The sequence below is a fragment of the Nomascus leucogenys genome, chromosome 3 (genome assembly GCF_006542625.1).
Source record: "Nomascus leucogenys isolate Asia chromosome 3, Asia_NLE_v1, whole genome shotgun sequence".
Classification (NCBI taxonomy): domain Eukaryota; kingdom Metazoa; phylum Chordata; class Mammalia; order Primates; family Hylobatidae; genus Nomascus; species Nomascus leucogenys.
The window spans coordinates 1,447,951-1,469,625 of record NC_044383.1 but is presented as its reverse complement, the minus strand read 5'-3'; the positions used below and the strand labels follow the sequence as shown (position 1 = coordinate 1,469,625).

Sequence of the window (21,675 nt, the reverse complement as noted above, 5' to 3'; positions counted from 1 at the left end):
GGGCTGGGGAGGGCTGTCTGGCTCTTTCTCGGGGTCCTGGCTCCGTGAGGTGTGGGGTCAGGGCTGCTCTGTCCACGCACGTGACAGGCTTGGTGCTCTCCAAGTCGGGACGAGGGGAGCACAGCAGAGTCCCGACCCTCCCAGGGATGCCTGCAGGCATTCAGGGCAGGGCTTGCTCTCCCACGTGGGGCTGGTTCAGTCATGTCTGGGGGTGAGAGTGTTCACTCTGTTGTGATTGGTCTCGGGGGCCCGGCTCCCGACCCCCAGCCCAGAGTGAGACTTTGTGCTAAATCTACTACGCGGTGGAGCTCACTGAAGTGATGGGCTCCCGCTGAGGGCTGAATGAAGTGGCCAGTGGCCCCACCTTCTGCCTCATCCTTCTGGAGAGAACAGGAGGCTGGCATTGGGATGCCCCTATGGTTGGCATGTGCTGGTCCCGGCCTGAGGAGGAGCCACCAGATGCTCTGCACTTGCCAGGAGAGACTGGGTCCCTCTGGAGAGCAGTCGCCTTAGGGGGACCGTGTGTCATCCCACATCCACCCTAGCCCTGCCCCGCCCCTCGTAGGCAGTGACACCCATGCCCTTCCGCTGGGCACTCACTGCCGCCTGTGAGAATCATCATCCTGAGGAACGAGTTACTCAAGGCACAGCCTTTGAGGCCCCGGTGGACACCAGGCCACGCGGGGAAGCACCCACCAGCACACAGGGGCGCCCGGCCTTGCCGGGAGGGGACGCAGTGTTCTTGGGGCTTGAGCCTCAGAGGGCAGAGTCTCTTCCCCCAAACCAAATGTCTGTTTCATTTTGCATCTTAAGGACATTCGTTTGTGTTAAATACTAGAAAAATGTGAGGGCTGGGCGTGGTGGCTCATGTCTGTAATTCCAGTACTTTAGGCGGCCTAGATGGGAGGATCGCTAGAGCCTAGGATTTCGAGACCAGCCTGGGCAACATAGTGAGACCCTGTCTCTAGAAAAAAAATTTTTAAAATAGCTGGGCATGGTGGCACATGCCTATAATCTCCGTTACTCAGGGGGCCGAGGTGGGAGGATGACCTGAGCCTGGGAGGTTGAGGCTGCAGTGAGCCATGATCACGTCACTGCACTCCAGACTGGGTGACCAACAGAGACCCTGTCTGCAAAGAAAAATAGATCAGGTGTTATTTCTTAAATCTAGCTAAAGAGCTCTTCCTTTCCAAGCAATGCCCCGCCGCCCGATTTTCTCTTGTGTCCAGATGGGCCTGGCTCCCAACCCCCAGCCCAGAGTGAGCCTGTGTGCACTTCGTCTACTCAGGGTGCTGGTTGCACTTTGCTGCTTATGGTGGGACTGAGACCACAGTATTGTCACAGGCCTGCTTTTGTTTGCTGGGCACTTGGAATGTCTTTCAATACAACGTTCACCATTATTATTACCTCACTGGTGCTCTCGCCGAAAATTCCTGCAGCAGGTCTCAGCGATGGGTTTCACTTCAGAGAGGAGGAGACCCAGTCCCCAGGAGGCTGGCCTTGTGGTGCTAGCGACACGCTGGGTGTGGGGCCCCCGACCAGCGCCCACCGCCCACGTCTGCATGGTGCAGGGTCCCCAGTGCGTTCCTAGGGGTGGCGGCACCACCCGTCAGACCGGGGCATTTGGGCAGCATCCCTCCCTCGGCACAGTCCTGAATGGCGTCCTCTCCTCCCTGCCGACAGCTCTGTCTTCAGTCTGTAATCGCGTGTATTTCTTGCCAGAAGCACTACAAACTCTTTTTTCTCTTTCTTTCCTTCCGTTTCTCCATCCTCCCCTTTCTGTTTCAGTTTCTATTTTTGTTCTTATTTTTCTCCTTAGCTTTCATTCTCTGGTCATAGTCCGTCTTGGCACCCTGACATGGTGAGTATTTCACTGGCAAGGTCCAGCAGGGGTCCCGCTCTGCTTCCCAGAAGACACCTCGGCCCCCGCCCTGCCAGGGAGCTGCCCGCCTGCCATTTGATCAACTGGAAGGCGATGACCCAGTATCCCCAAAAGGGTTGTTAGAAAGTCACCCACGTCCTTCAACACTGGAAGTCCCTCCCTGGGGGTCAGGACCCAGAGCCTTCCACTACAGAGGCCACAAGGTGCTCACCTTTCCTGAGCAGAAAGGAGAGCAGGGCCCACCCCCCCCCACCACCTCAGTGTAGCAGAAACATGCAGGACCCTCTCTAGGGAGTCTTTCTGCTTTGGTGGCACTAGGCAGCAGGCCCTGGGGGCAGACACAGTGGTTCTGTGATTCATCCTCATTCTTTTCTGGGTGGTGCTGAGCACAAGCTTGGGCAGTGCTGGAGATTCAGCCGGGAGGGCTTGGTCTCCCTGCCAGGCTGGGGCAGCTTAGGCCAGGATAGCTGGAGTCTGCAGGTCACGGCTGCTGCTGCTGCCACCACCATGGCACCCGCCAGCATAGATGGCTGCCTCCTTCCAAACTGGAGGAGGGGCAAGTAGGACGTCACATCATCGTTCACCTTGGTCCTCGAGTCCCCACCCTTCAGCAGGTCCTGAGAGGAGCTTCCCCTGGGAGCAGGGATTTCCCTCTCCATGAAGCCCCTCATCCCTCACCCCTCACTCCAGCCAAGCGGAGCCTCCCTGACATCCTCTCCACGCAGCCCCTCGGCCCTCACCCCTCACGCCGGCCAAGCGGAGCCTCGCTGACTCTGCACTCTACGTTTCTTTTCTTCTAGCCCCACATTGAATTGGACCCTTTTCCTCCAGTGGGACCAGAGAGCAGGGACAAAATGGGACATCGCTTCTCCATCCTGAAGACCCAGGGGGATTTGGTCTCTGCACGCCAGTCCCGTGGAGGAAGAGTGAGAAGGGGCAGCGTGTGCGGCGCGGAGCTGCCGTCCACGTGGGATGTGCCAGAACTAGAACTGGCTCTGCCGACTTCTTGGGGGCTTCTCCGGGATAGGCCCGACCTTGGCTGCTGGACCCTGGGTCCCTTCTCCCGGATGGCAGCCCCCATCCCAGTTCCAGGGATGTGTAGCATTCCCTGCCAAGCAGGGGTGAGAACTGCTTCTGTGCAGAAGCACCAGCTGCGGGTCCCCTCCTCTCTCTTGGTTCTCACAGTAGCTGCCACTGGTGTCTGGAGGATGATTTTCAGAAACAACAGCGGTTTGGCCCGATGACAAGATGAAAGCTGTGACCTTCATTCAAGGGAATCTGGAGGCTCCCTGGGATGGTCCTGGGAGGGCTCCCCGATACCTCAGGGGCCCCTCCGATGCTGCAATGTGTTGCTAGGGTCCTGAGCACCCCCTGGCCAACAGACCCCACATCCACCCTCGTTCATCGTCATCTCTGTGGGGACAGACGAGCCGTGGCCGCTGCGGGCCACGTGGTGCCATCAACCCTCTGCCTCCCTTCCCAACCTGAGACAGGAAGGCCAAGATCCCGCCCAAGCAGCCAGCTGGGAGCACCGTGGGACTGAGCCAAGGAAGGCGTGGGGAGCGTGGTGACAGGAGGTGGGACGAGGGGGCAGAGCTGGCTGGAACACGGATGCCAAAGGCTGCCTCCGTAGTGCATCTCCAGAAGTCACAGAGGCCTTGGGTGCCCAGAGCCACCCGGCCTGGAAGCCCCTGCACGGGCCAGCCCTGCAGGCCGTGGACCCCGGCGGGCACCGAAGCCTCACCCCAAGCCTTCGCACACAAGGAGCAGCCCAGGTGGGGACGGCGGGCGCAAGAAGGGAGCGGCTGGGACAGCCTTTTCCCTCCCGCTCTGTGTGGGGACACTGTACGAGCCGTGGAGCAAGAGGCTGACAGGTAAGGGCTGCCACCTGTCCACGGGGACGGCCTTTTCCCTCCCGCCCTGTGTGGTGACGCTGCACGGGCTGACACGCCTCCTTCCTGGCCTGCTGATTCTGCTTAGAGAACGCAGCCCCATTTGAGATGAGAATTAAATTTGCTGGCACACCCTCCCTGTGAGGTGAGCCCCAGCTTCTCCTTCACACCTCTGTGTCCCCGTTTGCACATGCGTGGCTCTGCCACCCCCTCCACTGCTGACCCGTCAAGATCACCTCTCCCGCCACTGATGGGACAGGGCCTGGGGGCTTGTGTGGAGCGTGGTGTGAGCTGTCGCTGGGGGCAGGGTCTGCAGACACGGTCTCCACAGGGACCTGGCATCTGGCAGAGCTGGCCCTCTTCCCCCTACTTGCAGGAAGAGGCTTGCGGGAAAAGGGAGAAACCCCTTAGGTGCAATGAGGCCTCTCTCCGAGTGCGCCTCCCTCCGCTGCTCCCGTGCACTTGAACGTGAACGCCGCCCCACACTAGGACCCGGCACCTGAGGTGTCTGCTCTGGGGAGGCGACTCTGGGTGCTCCCAGCAGGGAGGGAGGGAGGTCAGGACCCTGGGCATGCTCCACCGTGGAGCTTTCCTTGCCAGCGGGGTTCCCTATGGGAGTGTGTGAAGATCCGTCGTCTGTGGGACTCAGTGGGGCTCTGGGGCAGGGTGAGCCGGTTCTTGGGGAGGCAGTGGCAGCCCCATGGGGGGCTGCCCAGGGAGCGCTCCATTTCCCCCACCTCCGACCCACACCCTGTCCGAGAGCCACCTGTGTCTCCTGCAGTGGGCAGCGGCTGTGGGCCACAGGCACTGTTGTTCCCCCGAGATGCTCCCTGCATAGAAAATGGGAGGGGGAGGAAGAGGTGCGACCACCACCCTCGACTCAGGAGTGGGCAGCAGCTCCATCTTCACCCTCGACTCAGGAGGGGGCAGCTGCGAGGAGGAGGTGCAAAGGGGGCGGTGGCTCCGTCTTGCAGGTCCCCTGGAGTGCGTTCTTCAGGCGCATCGCGGACAAGGCGTCGTCCTCGTGTGGGTCGGGACCTGGGTACCCAGCAGGATCTGGCTCCTGTGTCCACCAAGTGCGCCCAGGCACAGCCTCAGGCCAGAAAGTTCGCTGCAGAGGTTCATTCTAGAAGGAGCGAGAGACCAGCAGTCCCAGCCCTGTCGGAGGACGCCCGCTGCTTGGCACACGAGGGCACCGCAGGCCCACCATCCCTCAGGACATGGCTCCCAAGTCCCCAGGGATTTCTGGTCCCACAGCAAGAGCCGGAGCTCCAAGCATAACATCTCTGACTGTGCAGCAAGGACGGCGCAGCCAGAGGTCGGGAGCTCCACAGCCTCCAGGGTCCCCCAAGGGTGGCTGGGGGCAGGGAACACCCCACAGCGCAGCAACACACACGGCGCGGACATACGCACCTCCCCGCCGTACGCACCTCCCCGTGGAGGGTTCCCGGCTGCGTCACTCCCACCCCCTGTGGGCCAGGCCTCACCGCAGGGGCAGTGGACCATCCAGGCCATGCTGCCATGCTGAGCCCCGAGCGCATTCCCACAACAGGTCACAGAGGGGACGCCAGGCTAGAGGGGGGCCTGGGGAGCAGGGCCCTCCACAGTTGCCCTCGGTGACATCTGGGACTGGGACCTCAGTGGACGGCAGCCCTGGATGGAGCCGTTTCCTGGGTACTGGACCTGGAGGTCACTCGGAGCTTCTCCTGCTCCCAGCGTGTGCCCATGGGGCGGTCAGAGTGGACCGGCCGCACCATCATCAGGGAAGGGCAGCCGGCCAGCAACGTGCAGACTGTGCCTCAGGCCTGTGGGCACGGTGGGGACAGAGGTGGGCGGGCGCTGCTCCGCTCGGGGGCTAACAAGCTACAGGCGCATCGTGGACAAGGCGTCTGTACAGCTCTGCACAGAAGACTGTTCTCAGCCAGTCCTGCCAGCCTCGCGGGATCAGGGAGTGAGTCTCAAATGCTAGACCAGAAAGGAAAACGTGTGTGAGCCAATTGGCCCCGAGCATCACTTTGCACCAGGCGGAGCCGTCAGCCCCAGATGCTTGCGGAGGGCTGTCGCCCGACCCTGCAGCTACCCCAGGAGTGGGGAGACCTGTGAGCAGAAACCTGTCCCCACTGGAGCACCGGAAGCAATGCCTTCTTGAGCATGTTCAGGCGAGTGAGGAGAGGAGAGCGATGCCTTCGCAGGCTCCCTTGGGGGAGGTTACGGAGCGGGGACTTTGGGCCGAGGCCACCAGCCCACAGGGCTCCTCTGAAGCGAGGCGGCTGTCATCCTCTCGGGATCCTCTCCCACCGTGTCTGCTCCGAGCGCGCAGTCTCCAGTGTGAGTTCAAAGGGTGTCATGAAAGAGCTACTACCTAAACTTGCAGCCAGCAAGGGGCTTTTGTTCCCTCGTCCCCACTCCCAGCCCTGGACCACCAACCCCCCACCCATGGGAAGCAGAGGGCCCCTCACCCACAGCCCGGCAGGTGCACTGTGCGCCCTGCTCTGTGGCAGAGGAATGGCAACAGTGTCTGTGCACGCGTATTTTTGTACAGTAAATGAGATGCGAGACGTTACTGTGCTGTCTCAGCATCTCCCTTCTCTTCAATTAGCTTTTCCCCCCAACTTTTTATTTTGAAATAATTTTAGACTTAAAGTTGCATAAATTGTGTAGAGAGTCCTGTGTACCCTTCAGCCTGCTTCCCCGATGTCCCTGTCTTTTTTTTCTTTTTTTTTTTTTGAGACAGAGTCTTGCTCCGTCATCAGGCTAGAGTGCAGTGGCGTGATCTCGGCTCGCTGCAACCTCCTCCTGCTCCTGGTTCAAGCGATTCTCCTGCCTCAGCCTCAGCCTCCCAAGTAGCCAGGATTACAGGCTGGCACCGCCACACTCAGCTAATTTTTGTATTTTTAGTAGAGACGGGGTTTCACCATGTTGGCCAGGATGGTCTGGAACTCCTGACCTCGTGATCCGCTTGCCTCGGCCTCCCAAAGTACTGGGATTACAGGCATGAGCCACTGCGCCCAGCCTGTCCCTGTCTTGAATAATCGTGATACGTTTTCAAAACTTAGCCACGCCCTGGGTTCTGGTTTCGCCAGGTTTCCTCCTGGCAAATGCTCCTTTCTGTTCCAGGATCCCACATCGCATTCGCTCATCCTGTCTCTAGTACCTGCCATCAGTGACAGTTTTTTAGTTCTTCCTCGTCACTCTTGGCCTTGATGCTTGGATAAGAACTGGCCGGTTATTTTGTAGAAGGTTCCTCAGGGGATCTGCCTGGCCTGTGGTTCCCTGGAGATGATGCATCTGGGGGGAATGTCCCAGGAGTGATGGACCCTCAGTACCACACCAGGGTGCCCGAGGTGGGTGTGTTTCATCACTGAGGCCATAACCTTGATCACTTGGCTAAGGGGGTGTCTGCCACGGTCTCCACCGAGGAGCCCTTTGTAATATATGCATGTACTGGGGGAGATTGGCCGAGACTGAAAAGACCACGTTTCTCCATGAACATTGCCTGGATCTCCACACCCGTTGGTGGATCTTCCCTGCAGCACGTCTTCCTGTGGGGACGTCCTCTCCCCCTTCCTTCTATTTCATTGGTTAGAATTTTCCTATAGAGAAGACCTGCCTCTTTTCTCCTATTTCTTTGCTTATGTATCGCACTGTATGTTTCCGGCCGTTCAGTCTGTCCCTGGGTCATGGCCCAGCGAGGCTGTTAATGTCTCCTCACCCAGACGCTGCTGCAGAGCCTCCAGCACTCCTCCAGGCCGGCGCCCTGCAGAGCACTCTCTTCCTCTCTGTCCCCACAAGGTGGGGTCCAAACCCCTTCCCCAAGGAGTTCTGGCTTCTGTGTTGGAGAGCAGTGTTCAGAAACCAAGGTCTCTGGACCGGGGTGTGCTTGTTGCTACTGGGGTGACAGTTTTCAGGCTCTCTCAGAGACAGCCTGGAAATACACATGCAAACCAACCTGTGCACACCCACACACCTGTGCTTCCCGCCCTCCCTCTCTCCCTCTCTCCCTCCCTCCCTCCCTCCCTCTCTCCCTCCCTCCCTCCCTCCCTCTCTCCCTCCCTCCCTCCCCTCCCTCTCTCCCTCCCTCCCTCCCTCTCTCTCCTCCCTCCCTCCCTCTCTCTCTCCCTCCCTCCTCCTCTCTCTCTCCCTCCCTCCCTCCCTCCTCTCCCTCCTCCCTCCCTCCCTCCTCCTCCTCCTCCCTCCCTCCCTCCCTCCTCTCTCCTCCCTCCCTCCCTCTCTCTCTCTCTCCTCCCTCTCCTCTCCCTCCTCCCTCCCTCTCTCCTCCCTCCCTCCCTCCTCTCCCTCCCTCTCTCCTTCCCTCCCTCTCTCCTTCCCTCCTTCCTCCCTCTCCTCCTTCCCTCCCTCTCTCCTTCCCTCCTTCCCTCCCTCTCTCCTTCCCTCCTTCCCTCCCTCTCTCCTTCCCTCCTTCCCTCCCTCTCTCCTTCCCTCCTTCCCTCCCTCTCTCCTTCCCTCCTTCCCTCCTCTCTCCTTCCCTCCTTCCCTCCCTCTCTCCTTCCCTCCTTCCTCCTTCCCTCCCTCCTCTCTCCCTCCCTCCTTCCCTCTTCCCTCCCTCCCTCTCTCCCTCCCTCTCTCTCTCCCTCCCTCCCTCCCTCTCTCTCCCTCCCTCCTCCCTCTCTCTCTCCCTCCCTCCCTCCCTCTCTCTCCCTCCCTCCCTCTCTCCTCCCTCCCTCCCTCCCTCTCTCTCTCCCTCCCTCCTCCTCTCTCCCTCCCTCCCTCCCTCCCTCTCTCTCTCCCTCCCTCTCTCCTCCCTCCCTCCCTCCCTCCTCTCTCTCCCTCCTCCCTCCGTCTCTCTCCCTCCCTCCCTCCGTCTCTCTCCCTCCTCTCTCCTCCCTCCCTCCTCCCTCTCTCTCCTCCCTCCCTCCCTCCGTCTCTCTCCCTCCCTCCTCTCTCTCCCTCCCCCTCCGTCTCTCCTCCCTCCCCTCCCTCCCTCCCCTCCTCTCTCTCCCTCCTCCCTCCCTCCTCTCTCTCCCTCCCCTCCCTCCCTCCTCTCTCTCCCTCCCTCTCCCCTCCCTCTCTCTCCCTCCCTCCCTCCCTCTCCTCCCTCCCTCCCCCTCCCCTCTCCCTCCCTCCTCTCCCTCCCTCCCCCCCTCCCCCTCTCTCCCTCCCCCCTCCCCCTCTCCCTCCCCCTCCCCCTCCCCCCCCCCTCCCCCTCCCCCCTTCTCTCCCTCCCCCTCCCCCTCTCTCCCTCCCCCTCCCCCCTTCTCTCCCTCCCCCTCCCCCCTCCCCCTCTCTCTCCCTCCCACTCTCCTTTCCTCTTGGCCTTGATGCTTGGATAAGAACTGGCTGGTTATTTTGTAGAAGGTTCCTCAGGGGATTTGCCTGGCCTGTGGTTCCCTGGAGATGATGCATCTGGGGGCAATGTCCCAGAAGTGATGGACCCTCAGTACCACACCAGGGTGCCCCCTCCCCCCTCCCCCTCCCTCCTCTCCTTCCCTCCTCTCCTTCCCTCCTCTCCTTCCCTCCTCTCCTTCCCTCCTCTCCTTCCCTCTCCCTCCCTCCTCTCCCTCCCTCTCCCTCCCTCCTCTCCCTCTCTCCCCCTCCCTCCTCTCCCTCTCTCCCCCTCCCTCCCCCTCCCTCTCCCTCTCTCCCCCTCCCTCCCCCTCCCTCCCCCTCCCTCCCCCTCCCTCCCCCTCCCTCTCCCTCCCTCCCCTCCCTCCCTCCCTCCCTCTCCCTCCCTCTCCCTCCCTCCCTCTCCCTCCCTCTCCCTCCCTCCCTCTCCCTCCCTCTCCCTCCCTCTCCCTCCCTCCCCTCCTCCCTCCCTCTCCCTCTCCCTCTCTCCCTCCCTCCCTCTCCCTCCCTCTCTCTCCCTCCCTCTCTCTCCCTCCCTCTCCCTCCCTCCCTCTCTCTCCCTCCCTCTCCCTCCCTCCCTCTCTCTCCCTCCCTCTCCCTCCCTCTCCCTCCCTCCTCTCTCCCTCCCTCTCCCTTCCTCCCTCTCCCCTCCCTCTCCCTTCCTCCCTCTCCCTCCCTCTCCCTTCCTCCCTCTCCCTCCCTCTCCCTTCCTCCCGCTCCCTCCCTCTCCCTTCCTCCCGCTCCCTCCCTCTCCCTCCCTCTCCCTCCCCTCCCTCCCTCTCCCTCCCTCTCCCCTCCCTCCCTCCCTCTCCCTCCCTCTCCCTCCCTCCCTCCCTCTCCCTCCCTCTCCCTCCCTCCCTCTCCCTCCCTCCCTCTCCCTCCCTCCCTCTCCCTCTCCCTCCTCCCCTCCCTCTCCCCTCCCTCTCCCTCCCTCTCCCTCCCTCTCCCTCCCCTCCCTCCCTCTCCCTCCCTCCCCTCCCTCCCTCCCCTCCCTCCCCTCCCTCCCTCTCCCTCCCTCTCCCTCCCTCTCCCTCCCCTCCTCTCCTCCCTCTCCCTCCCTCTCCCTCCCTCCCTCCCCCTCCCTCCCTCTCCCCCTCTCCCTCCCTCCCTCCCCCTCCCTCCCTCTCCCTCCCTCCCCCCCCTCCCTCTCCCTCCCTCCCCCCCTCCCTCTCCCTCCCTCTCCCTCCCTCCCCCCCTCCCTCTCCCTCCCTCCCCCCCCTCCCTCTCCCTCCCTCCCTCTCCCTCCCTCTCCCTCCCTCCCCCTCCCTCCCTCTCCCTCCCTCTCCTTCCCTCCCCCTCCCCCCTTCTCCCTCCCTCTCTCCCCCTCCCTCTCTCCCCCTCCCTCTCCTTCCCTCTCTCCCCCTCTCTCTCTCCGCCTCCCTCTCCTTCCCTCTCTCCCCCTCCCTCCCTCCCCCCCTTTCCCTCTCTCTCATCATCTACCCACCTATCTATCTAATGCTGTTACAAAACCACAAGTTCATAGTCATGCCTCCGATTCCAGGCCAATGGTGTGTGGTTCTTCCCAGCCATCCTCCCCTCCTTGTTTGTAACATTGGTGGTAGCAGATACTTGGCACTTGCTGTCTGCGATGTACCTGCTCATCTGTTCAGCCCTGGCATACACCCATGTTGCCTCAGGATTGCTAACCCAGACCCTGTAGGAAACAGATGCCCCAGCTGGAGCACAGTTCCTCTTCCCCCCGCCTCGCAGTGTCCACACACAACACTGTTTTCCAAACAGCTCAGGTGGGGTCTCTTCTTACCCACCCTCCCTAGGGCTGTTCATTTGTAATGCAGCCAGGTGCCTTTGTACAGCTGGTATTTCATTCGTGTTTCTTCACATATTGACTTTTTGAAAAAATTTACATGTAGTACAATTAACTATGGTGTGCTTGTGGTGGTGTGTGGTGGCCTGTGGTGTGTTCATGGTGGGGTGTGTGTGGTGTGTCTGTGGTGGTGTGTGGTGTGTTCATGGTGGTGTGTGGTGTCTGTGATGTGTTGGTGTGTGGTGTGTGTCTGGTCTCTGGTATGCTTGTGGTGTGTCTGTGGTGGTGTGTGGTGTGTCTGTGGTAGTCTCTGGTGCGTCTGTGGTGGTCTCTGGTGCATCTGTGGTGGTCTCTGGTGTGCTTGTGGTGTGTGTGGTGTGTCTGCGATAGCTTTCTGGGCTGTGACCCACGCACGGCGCATGCATCCACCACCCCAGCCCCAACACAGACCATCCCATCCCCGAGCTGCCTCCTGCTGCCTGTGCAGTGGCCCCTTCCTGGCAGCTCTGACCTGTTTCTCATTGTGTTAGTTTTGCCACTTCCACATCAGGTAAATAGAGTCACATAGCACAGCTTTGGGGATCTGGCTGTATTTATGTTCAGCAAAACCCACACAAGATTCCTTCTGCTGTGTGGCTCCGTGGGCTCCGTGGGTTCCGTGGGCTCCCCTTCTGTTCCCGAGCAGAATCCCCTCGGGGGAAAGGACCACAGTGCACCAGGGTCTTGTTGAAGGATGTCAGGGTGGTTTCCGGTTTGGGGCAAATATGAACAAAACTGCTATAATATGTGACAGGTTTTTTCATGAAAGCAAGTCTTCCTTTCTCTTGGGTAAATACCTAGGATTGGGTCTGCTGGATTACATGGTGAGTGCATGCTTACTTTTTATAAGTAACTGTTGTCCAGAGTGGCTGTTCTGTTTTGCATTTCCACCGACGCTGGGAGGGTTTCCGTTGCCCCACACGCAGTGTCTTCACAGGTTAGGCTGGTTCTCCTTATTTGGTCTCTTCCAATAGAGGGGGAGTGGCATCTTATTTGGGGTTTCATTTGCATTTTGCTACTGACTAATGATGTTGAGCGTCTTTTTGTGTGTGGATTTTCCATCCGTATACCTTCTTTGGTGGCACATCTGCTCAGATCATTTGCCCATTTTTGAATTGGGTTATTTGCTTTGTTATTCTTGAGTGTTGAGAGGTTCTTCCTCTATTCTGGATACGTGCCATTATCAGATACACCATTGAAAAGTATTTCTTCCAGTCTGTCTTTCATCTTTTCATTCCCTTGAGTGTCATTTAAAGAGCAGAAATTCTTAATTTCGATGACGTCTAATTTATCTACTTTAAAAAAATGAACTGTGGTTTTTGATGTTAGAACTAAGAAAACCTTGCCTAACTCAAAGTCACAAATGTTTTCTCCCATTTCCTTCTAGAATCTGTGGTTTTATGTCAAATTTAAAACACCTGCGATTCACTTTGAGTTAATTTTTGCATATGGGGCTCAGTATGGATTGAAGTTCATTTTTTGCATGTGAATGTCCACCCAAAAACATCCTTGTCTCCTTCCACCCCATGGTCAATAACTCCTCTTTTTTGCTATTAAAGTCCCTTCTGCTTGGCTCTGTGGTCAGTGCCTTCCTGGCTGGGGTGTCCACCTTACTCTGCCACCGCAAGATGGGAAAGCAGGGATGCTGGTGGGGTCCCTTGAGCCGGCAGCGCCAGCGTGTCTGGTCCCCATTTGACCCCAGGGTGGGCTGGATCTCTAGGGCCTGGGCCTGTGCCAGCTCAGGGTCTGGAAGCTTGAGGTGTGTTGATTAACTGTCAGCAGGTTCAGATTTACAGCTTCTGCAGAGCAGGCGCCTGAATGCCAATGAACAGCCCTGCTCTTCTGAGCTGGGTCACAGACTGCCCCCTCCATGCTGCTGCTGGAGACGATGTCTGTTTGGTCATCTTAAAATCCAGGGATTTTAAAAGGCTGCCTCTGTTCAGGATGTATCCACAGTTCGTGGCCGTCGTGCATGATGGAGCAGGAAGCTTCACTTAAAAGATATGTGTAATGCTCTGTATCATAGCCCAGTGAAATTGTTTTCTTACTGAATTTGTCTATATTGTTAAAGAAAAAAAGAGAAATAAAAGGTGAGGTGTTTAGAAACAGCTCACCCAAGTGTGAACAATTAGTCCTTTGGGGCTGTCCCCTCCCAGGGCAGTTGCTGAGCTGGGGGAAGCGCCCCTCCCTGAGTACTGCCCAGGCACTGCCTGTCTCTCTTGGAAGCAGAGGCTGCCAGACCCCGATCAGGGGGTGGAGTCTTCCAGGTGCCCCACCATGTTCCCTGCAGGATCTGTCCCCCAGCAACTGCCTGTTAGGGCAGCTTCATCAGCCAGGGCTCCAGCCCCACGAGGGAACTGGGAGGGGCTCCGCCCTGGGCCCAGCTGTGGGTTTGATGGCAGAAGCAGCTCCCGTGCAGCTCACAGGCAGCCATGGGGTCACATTGCATTTGCATGGCAGAACCATCAGGAGGGTCCCTGCTGGCAGATCCTGCCTGGTCCCCCATCCTCGGCACAGTGTTGTCCTCATGTTCCTTGACGCACTGCGTGACCTTGGTCCTGGTGCTGGTGTGTGCCTCGCTCTGGCTGCTGGTCTGCAGCAGCCTGCTTGCTCATTTTGTCCCTTCATTATTACATCTGTGGCTTTGCCACCCAAAACAAACACTGACCTCTGACTTTGTGGCCCATCCCATCCCCTCCCCACGAGGGCTTTGTGCAGTGCTTTGTAGCAGACACGTTTCCACAACGCAGAGTACTAACCACTATACGATCACGGCGGCAGCCAGGTTTCCAAAAGGCAGACTCTTTAATTGTGTTTGAAATCTCTGTTAACAGGCATCTTTTGGGTGTTTGTTCTTGGAATCACTGTGCAGGGATTCAGCCATGTGCACCCTCCAACCTGCAACCTCGTGCTGGGGCTTTACCTCCCCTCTGGTGGACATTTCGTGATTTCCAGGCTTCTGCTTGTTATGAGTTCTGCTTGAACATTCCTGTGGTCTCCTGATGTGCTGGTGCTGCGGCTACTCCTGGGTCACATTAGGAGTTGGAATCTTCAACTTTGGGAGATGATGCCAACCTCTTTTCTGGTTCCTACTGGCTTTGGAGCTATTTCTCCTTGCTCTTTGTTTAGAATCTCTCGTTTTTACTAAGGGCAAAGATGTTTCTCAAATGTTACTGGGTGATTTGCACAAAATCTCAGAAACTGAACAACCAACTTGGAACCATGAGTCCCCCTCCCCACTTTATTGCTCTATTGTCTAACTTATTCTTTTCAGCCAGCAGCTTACAGCCTGCGGGCCAGCTGTCTTGCAATCTATAATGCAGCCATCTTGGTTAAAGCAATAATGGATCCTTTTACTAGCCTGGCCATGGGGCCATTAATAAGGGATGTCATTATTAGAGAAGCTGATTTCAGAAAGGGTAGCTGGGCATCGCTGTGGAGGCCTGTGAGAACAGCTGCCGCCACCAGATAGACAATGAAACCAGGGAAGAACGGGCAGAAAGTGTGCGCACGGGTGTGTGCACACATGCCAGTGTGTGGGGGGAGTGTGCCTGTGCATTTGGTCGTGGTGTGTATACACTTTCTCCTGTGTCCTGGGTAGTGTGCGTGTGTGTGCACACATTTGGTCATTGTGCGTGTGCACCTGCTCTGTGCCCTGGGTAGTGTGTGTGTGTGGCCACATTGTCTTGTGTGTGCACCTGCTCCTGTGCCCTGGGTAGTGTGTGTGTGCACACTGTGCATTTGGTTGTGTGTGTGCACCTGCTTCTGTGCACCCACTTCACTGTCCCACCTGCCACCTGCACCATCAAAGTGGCTTCTGCCTTTATTATTTATTAGGGAGCTGTAGAGCCAAAATCAGTAGGAGGGTGACCCAGAGCAGAGCACCAGGTGCCTGAGGACTGTCCCAGGATGGGAGGACCATCCCAGGATCCGTGTAAGCCACATGGGGCTCCTCCGTGGTGGCTGGGGAGAGGATGACCTCAGAGGCGGCCCTGGGCAGACAGGGAGTAGATAACAGCACTGGTCCCCTCTCTAGGGTTGAGAGAGACCCCATGAAGGGGGTAGAGGAGGAAGAGGGAGGAGGAGGCTAAGCCTGTGTCTGGGTAAGGTCTATTTCATATTTTCCCCAAATCAGAGCTTCAAGAAAAAAATACCTTGACTGTGAGCAGAGTTAGTGGTTGCCATTTGTTTGGTTTGAAAATGTTTGGCTAAAGTTTCTCAGACAAAAGTGCATATAGGGAAAGGTCTTGTACTCAGCCCTCGCTCCATGTCCTATCAGCTGGGAATCTGTGTATTTGTGGGGCAGTGTTGGGGAAGAGCAAGGATCCAGACTGCAGGGTCTCACCCCCTCCCAAGCGGCTCACCCTGTGTGAGAACCCTGGGGTTGCTTGTCTCATGCACATTTTTGGAAACTGAGGCTGTAGGTCCTGAGCCTTCTAGTGGCGTTCATCATCTGATGATTCTGAAGCAGGCAGAGTTCCAGACCCCAGGAAGGTTCTTGTCTTTCTTGCCAACTGTGTTATGTTTCCAAACAGTTGAGATCCCAGTGGAAATTTCCAGCACACACACAGACGTCAGGGGCTTGTTCCTTGGGCTCTGTTTTGACATCAATCAGAATGCTGTTTCCTGATCCATATGTACGACTCCGTCTGCACGTGGTACCCATGGTGTTATTGATGAGGGTTCTGCCTCTGCAGCTTTTAGCGAGGTTCTGGTGCCTTCGTGCCTGTGGGACTGGGGGCCCTGACCTGTGGAAATGCCCTGTGTCAGCCTTGGGTGGTGCCCCAGGCATGCTGCCATCTCCTGTCCCTGCTGCCACCCTTGGCACTGCCCAATGAGCCAAGTTCATGATTGTGGTTGTCAACTTGTTCCTATACTTCATCAGCTATCCTTGTTGCAGCCCAAGATAAAATTACCCAGGCTTTCCCCTCCAGCGTGAAGAGCAGGGGCCCTCGGTGCTCATCCTCCCCCAGCATCATGCACGGCCATGGGGCTGTATTTGTCGATGGGACTTTTGGGCTCCCCGGGCTCTGAGCTGTTTAGGGCTCCACCTGCACCATGCCTGAGCTCCCCACATCCTACCTCTCTCCTGTCACTTGAAGCTCAGCCACCTGAGCAGCACTTTCCTGCCCCCTCCCTGAGAACTGGGAGCTCTTGGGATGAGGACTGCCTGGGTTTCTCCCGTGGAACGCTTGCTGTGGCACTGATACACTCATGTAAATATTTGCCATGTGAATAGCCAAGTACGTAAAAAAATGCATTCCCTGAAGGCAATTCGCAGCCACATGTTCCCCCCACCCCCCACACTTCCAGGCAACAGCAGAAGCAGATGTTCTGGGGGTCCCCGAGACCATCTGCATGTCTGGGAACTCGCTAGGATTCACAGGACTCAGCACACAGTCACACCACAGCAGGGCCACACCACGGCAGGGTCGCACCACAGCAGGGCCACGCCACGGCAGGGTCGCGCCACGGCAGGGTCGCACCACAGCAGGGCCACACCACGGCAGGGTCGCACCACAACGGCCACGCCATGGCACAGCCAGACCATTATTGCAGCCCTATAATCAGGAGGCATGGCTGGATCTGCAAGGGAAGAGTTCACAGGCACAGCCTGGACAGACCTGTGAGCAGACTTCCTGTGATCTCTCCCCTCCCATACTCTTCCCCCTGCGAGGTGCACATGGGGCACACACTCCCTCCAGCAGCAACACACAGCCCCACATATGCAGTGTTTCTGTTCAGGGAATTCCAGCTAAGACCCAAAATTCATGGTTTTGATTTGGGGGCTACTCAGTTGTGCACCCCCTGCCCACTAACATGCCAGGCCCTCGAAAGGCCGGTGTTTGCCATGAATCACATTATTTGCACAAACAGTCTAGGCAGGAACCTCCTCACTAAAGGAATGCTTTGAAGCTAAGTTCCCAGACGCCAGCCAATGGCCACCCTTGCAAGCAGGCGCTTCTGCAGCCTCAGGCCCGTCCACAGAGACACTCTTGAGTGAGGACTTTGGGGTGCCAGAGCTTGCATGGGGGCATTGAGCCCCATGGAGCCACAGAGACCAAGGCCAGACCCGTGGGTGGCCGCCTCCCACCTGTCCTGTGCCTGACATGGCTCCGGTTTGGATAAGATCCTCAGCTGACTGTGAGGGACAGAGGCCAGAAAGGGGAGGGAGGGTGGGAGGGAGAAGACCACATCCCCTAGAAGAGACGGAACAGACGGGGTGGGGCAGAAGGGATTTGGGAAGACTGCAAACCTGGAAGCAGAACTGTGTGTGTGTGTGTGTGTGTGTGTGTGTATGCATGTGCTGTGAGTGGTGTGTCATATATGCATGTGTGTATATATTGTGTGCATGTGTGTGCTGTGTGTGAGTGGTGTCTTTGGGCATGTGCATGTATGTGTATGTGTGTTGTGCATTGCATGTGCATGTATGTGTATTTTGCATTGTGTGTACACATGTACAGTGCATGTGTGCATGTTGTGTGGGCATGTATGTGTAGTGTATTGTGTGTACATGCATGTGCAGTGTGTATGTGCTGTGTGCACATGTGCACTTATGTGTATTGTGCATTGTGTGTACATGTACACGCAGTGTGTGTGTGTGAGTGGCATGTTGCAGCCATGGATGGGGCAGAAAGTCTCCTGTTCTGGAAATAGGGCAGTGAGTGGAGTGTGTTGACAATGGAGAGGGATCAAGTGACCACAGGAAGCCAAGTGCTCTGGTCTTGTTCCTTCAGTGTGGGGTGTGAGTTTTTAAAATTCAGCATAATATTTTCAACAAGACCTCTGTTCTTTATTTGCATGTGCCTAGTTCATACCCCAGGCAGTTGATCACATAATTCAGAGAGGCACTGACGGCGTGGGAGTGTTTCTGGGTAGATGTCCAGATCCCCAGCCCTGCTCAACCTGGAAGTGTCACCGAGGGAAATCCCTATTTTACACGGGGCTTCACCTTTTCCATCTGTAAAATATGAGGGCTGGACTGGCAGGTCCCCTTCCTCCTGTACCTTCTAGAGATTGACGGTTCCACGACAACCTATTTAGAAATGAACCCGATTAAAGGCACAAAGAACAAGGTACTGTGTTAACTGCAGCAGAGATTTCAACCGTAATGCTTAATACGAGAAGAAGTAAACATGTATGTCTTTTGACTACATTTATTTTTCATTCTGTTTGAGGTAATATCTTCTTACTTAGAAGTTAGGTTAAAAAATCAAAAACCGAAAAGCTCTTCAGACCTCTCCTAGATTAGAAAACCGTGGTTTCTCTACTGCCGGGCCCTCCGCCTCTGTCCCAGCATGCCCTCACTCCCGCCCTCAGCCCACGCATCCTCCCACCCAACACTGCCGTGCCCCAGGGACTGATCCGGGGCCCGCCCTTGTGAAAAGCAGATCCTTCATAACTTCTTCAAAAACATTAAAAAATTGAAAGGTAATAAAAAATTTTGAACCTAGCAGAGGCCCACTTTCTAAGTAATGAGGGAGGTTGGGTAGAAACCGGGCCGCTGGCCCAGACACAGTGAGAAAGATCCAAGGTCACTTCTGGGGGGGCTTTGTGGGGAGCACGGACTCATCTTCCTGAGAGTGTGGGCTTCGGTGGGTGCCGGGTGCGTCTCCTGGGCTGGAGGCTCAGGACGTGGCGCTGTAGCTGGTGCTGGACCCGTTAGGGCAGTGCCTGCCATTGGCTCAATGACCATCCTGTGCAGAGCCAGTGCCTGGTCAAGGACCCAGCTGCCTTGAGTGCTGACCTGTGGTGCCCACATTCCCCAGGTCGTCACACTAAACGGCGTTTTCTCCACTCTTTTTCAGAGAGGAAGCAGTGCACTGCTGAAGGCAACGTTACGTGTGATTTCCATTCCTGCTGGGAGACCCAGGCCGCAGCCCGGGAGCTTCGTCCAGCCTGTGGATGGAGCTTGACTGGCTGCAGATGGAACTTCTGTGTCCTCCCACCCTTGGTGGTCTAAGGTTATTGCTCTCAGAGCTGAATTGACAGGAGGTGTGTGTGTGCACACGCTCACTTGTGTGCACATGCATGCGTTTATGCATGTTTTCACTCAACCAGAAGAGCAATTCGTGGGATTTAGCCATTTTGAGGCACCTAGAAGTTGAGGCAGTTAGATGTGCAGCCAGATGCAAATGTAACGTGCAGCATCGTATAAAAGAAGCGACTCAGCTGCTGTAGGGAGGACTGGGTTGTCTGGAAGTATTAGGTTCATCTTATATTTGTGTCAGAAGAATGTCTGACTTTGGGGCAGATGACATAGTGGCTGCAGACCAGGCACGCCTCCCTAGGTTGAAATCAGGCAAAAGCTAATAGTATCAGACAGATATGCTTTTTCTTTGGCGGCTGCAGGATTTCTGCTGGAAAATGCACTATTAATCAGCACTTGTCCAAGAAAGACCCATCCCTTTCTGTTGTCATTCAAGCCACAGTTCCTGATTTACTTGGCAAGATACTGGGCTAGTTCAGTGTCTCTAGCTGAGCCTGACCTCGGGGTTTGCGTCTCAAGTTGGAAATCTTGTTAGTCCTCTGTGCATAGTTTTGTCTCATTTTAATGACTGCATCTTCTTGATACATTTATTATACTCAGAACTGAATGGCACACAATAGCCTTGTGTTAATAAAAGCTGCCGTGGCGCTATGGGTGAACCGCTGGGTTGAAGTCCGATGGACTCTACGATGCAGGCATCCAGAAATATGTTGTAACTCTATCTGGCTCCCTGCCAGTCTGGCCTCCTCTGGGAGAGCTCCTGGCATGGTCCCAGTGTGTACCTGCATGGGAACAACAGCTGCATGGGCCAGCTGTTTTGGATAGAAAGATGTGCAGTGAAACTCAGATTCCCAGGTTCACATCCCTCATGTTTATTTGGGTCATCATGGTTTAGCATGTTGTATATATGTCTGGAGCACTTCATACACCTCTATCCACCACAGACATTCTTAATCACAGTTCTGTAATAACAATAAGGCAAACTATACAGCAAAGAGAAGCATGTAAATATGTACCAAATTCTTATGAAGTTGTAATTGTTTATATGTAAAAAGTATGTATATAGGAAAGGGAGAAGGTGCAAGGAATGTGCTGAATAACATCCAAACTGCATTGCGTCTCTGCCCCATTCCTGAAAGCACACATCTAATTGGAGCATCAGTTCCTCTCCTTAGATATCATTGTTTTCACTCGTCTATCATAGGCACCTTCTTTACATCTGATTACAATATCCAGCATTTCAGACTGGGTTTTTGCCCCCAAAAAGGTAAATATGAGCATTTATCATTGACTCCTCCTGGTCCAGTGAACAGCAGCAGAATTCAAGTATTTAAAAATAAGGTGCATTTCTAAATTGCAGGCTGTACCTTCTTTTCCAAACCAATGGGCTACAGTGAATTTCCTCCAGGTACTTGGGCTGTCTTACTGCTAGCTCTTCTAACAGGGGAAGTCTGTATAAATGCATCACCCCCTAATAAGGCAAGAGGAAGGACCCTGAAATGTTGCCAGAAACATTTACTGTGTAACTAGGACATCAACATTTACATTATATTGTATTAACATCATCACACTCTGTGTTCAACACACAGAACAACATAGATACTTTAGTTTGTCTAAAGTAAAAATCCACATAAATCGCAGATTCCTCTGTTGACACCAGTGTGTTGTTTACCTTGTGCCCATGGTCCAGATTTTGAGCTGGAGAAGGACTATGGCTGTTCCTTAAAGTCTCTGCCCTTGCAGAATCTGTAGCCTTCAGGATACCCCGAGTGCCTTACAGGGCTTGTGAACACCGACACTAGAAGTCAAAAAGAAGAGAGTGCCCAAGTGTGGGTTTGGAGGCACTGACGCATTCGCCAACTCACTGTCATCCCATCCTTGAAACCCTGAGAGAGAGTGTGTGGTTTATCACAGTAATGGAATTAAGTTTAGGCTCAGGAAACTTATATTGTGAATATAGGTATCAAATCATATATTTGTTTACTGTATATTTTTTAAAAAGCTTTATTGTAAATTTATGCAAAAACTAACCGGGCCTGTTTTCTTACGGCAGCATGCCGGGTAGTGTGTGTATTCTCCCAGGCACTCCCTTCATAGTCACCCTCTAACCACGTGACATTCTGTTCCGTGCTAAGCAGTATTCACAGGCCTAACATAGGTTTGTATGGTGATCTACAAGATTTTACAAATATTTTTGTATTGTGATTCCTATGATATATACCAGAGAATTTTTTACTCATTTGTAAATTATTGTACAGTTTTAATAAAAAATGTTTTAAATCTTAGACGATTAAAGTCCCCTCAAAGGTATTAAAGTTTGAACTGAAAGCCGTATGAGCCATTTCTGCACTTCTGAGTTCATTCTCTGAACAGTGCCTCTGCACACCAGAAACGGGGTCTGCACCTTCCGCCCACTGTGCAGGAAAGCCCCAGGTCTCACCTGCGAGATCACCTGGAGGGCAAGCTCTGCAGTCAGGGGTGTCTGGCAGCACCTGGCTCCAGTGGACCACCTGGGAGGCTCCCTCCTGTGGCTGTTGGTCAAATGTGAACCATGGAAGAGATCAAACAATTAGGAAAGGGACGGAACTTCTGCACGTGCATAAGAACGGTTGGTGATGTTTGCCGTGGACGGTCCCACACAGGTGAGTAACAGACATTGCATTAGTCATTTAGGGGAGGGGGAGCCAGAGGAGGACGAGGGGGTGGGAAGCTGCTGGACCTAGCTCTGCTGGCTCAGGCCCCGCCAGTACTCGAAGTCATGGTGACTTTGAAATGCGGACTGCGCTAACAACGCAAAGGCCGA

The 21,675-nt window shown here is 55.6% G+C and overlaps 1 protein-coding gene across 9 annotated transcripts in view; it reads left to right on the top strand.

The window, feature by feature from the left end:
• JAKMIP3 (Janus kinase and microtubule interacting protein 3) overlaps positions 1 to 21,157 on the top strand; it is a 148,532-nt gene extending 127,375 nt beyond the window's left edge. For 5 of the 9 annotated variants that reach the window (XM_030805146.1, XM_030805157.1, XM_030805182.1 and 2 more), the window contains 3 exons: positions 1,820 to 1,861; positions 2,683 to 3,756; positions 18,691 to 21,157. In XM_030805146.1, coding sequence (XP_030661006.1) covers positions 1,820 to 1,861; positions 2,683 to 3,126 — 486 coding nt within the window. In that variant the 3' untranslated portion in view covers positions 3,127 to 3,756; positions 18,691 to 21,157. Of the gene's footprint in view, positions 1 to 1,788; positions 1,862 to 2,682; positions 3,757 to 18,690 lie in introns of those variants that run through there. The other 4 variants (XM_030805214.1, XM_030805204.1, XM_030805193.1 and 1 more) reach the window with 2 other exon arrangements.
• Positions 21,158 to 21,675: the final 518 nt, after the last annotated feature.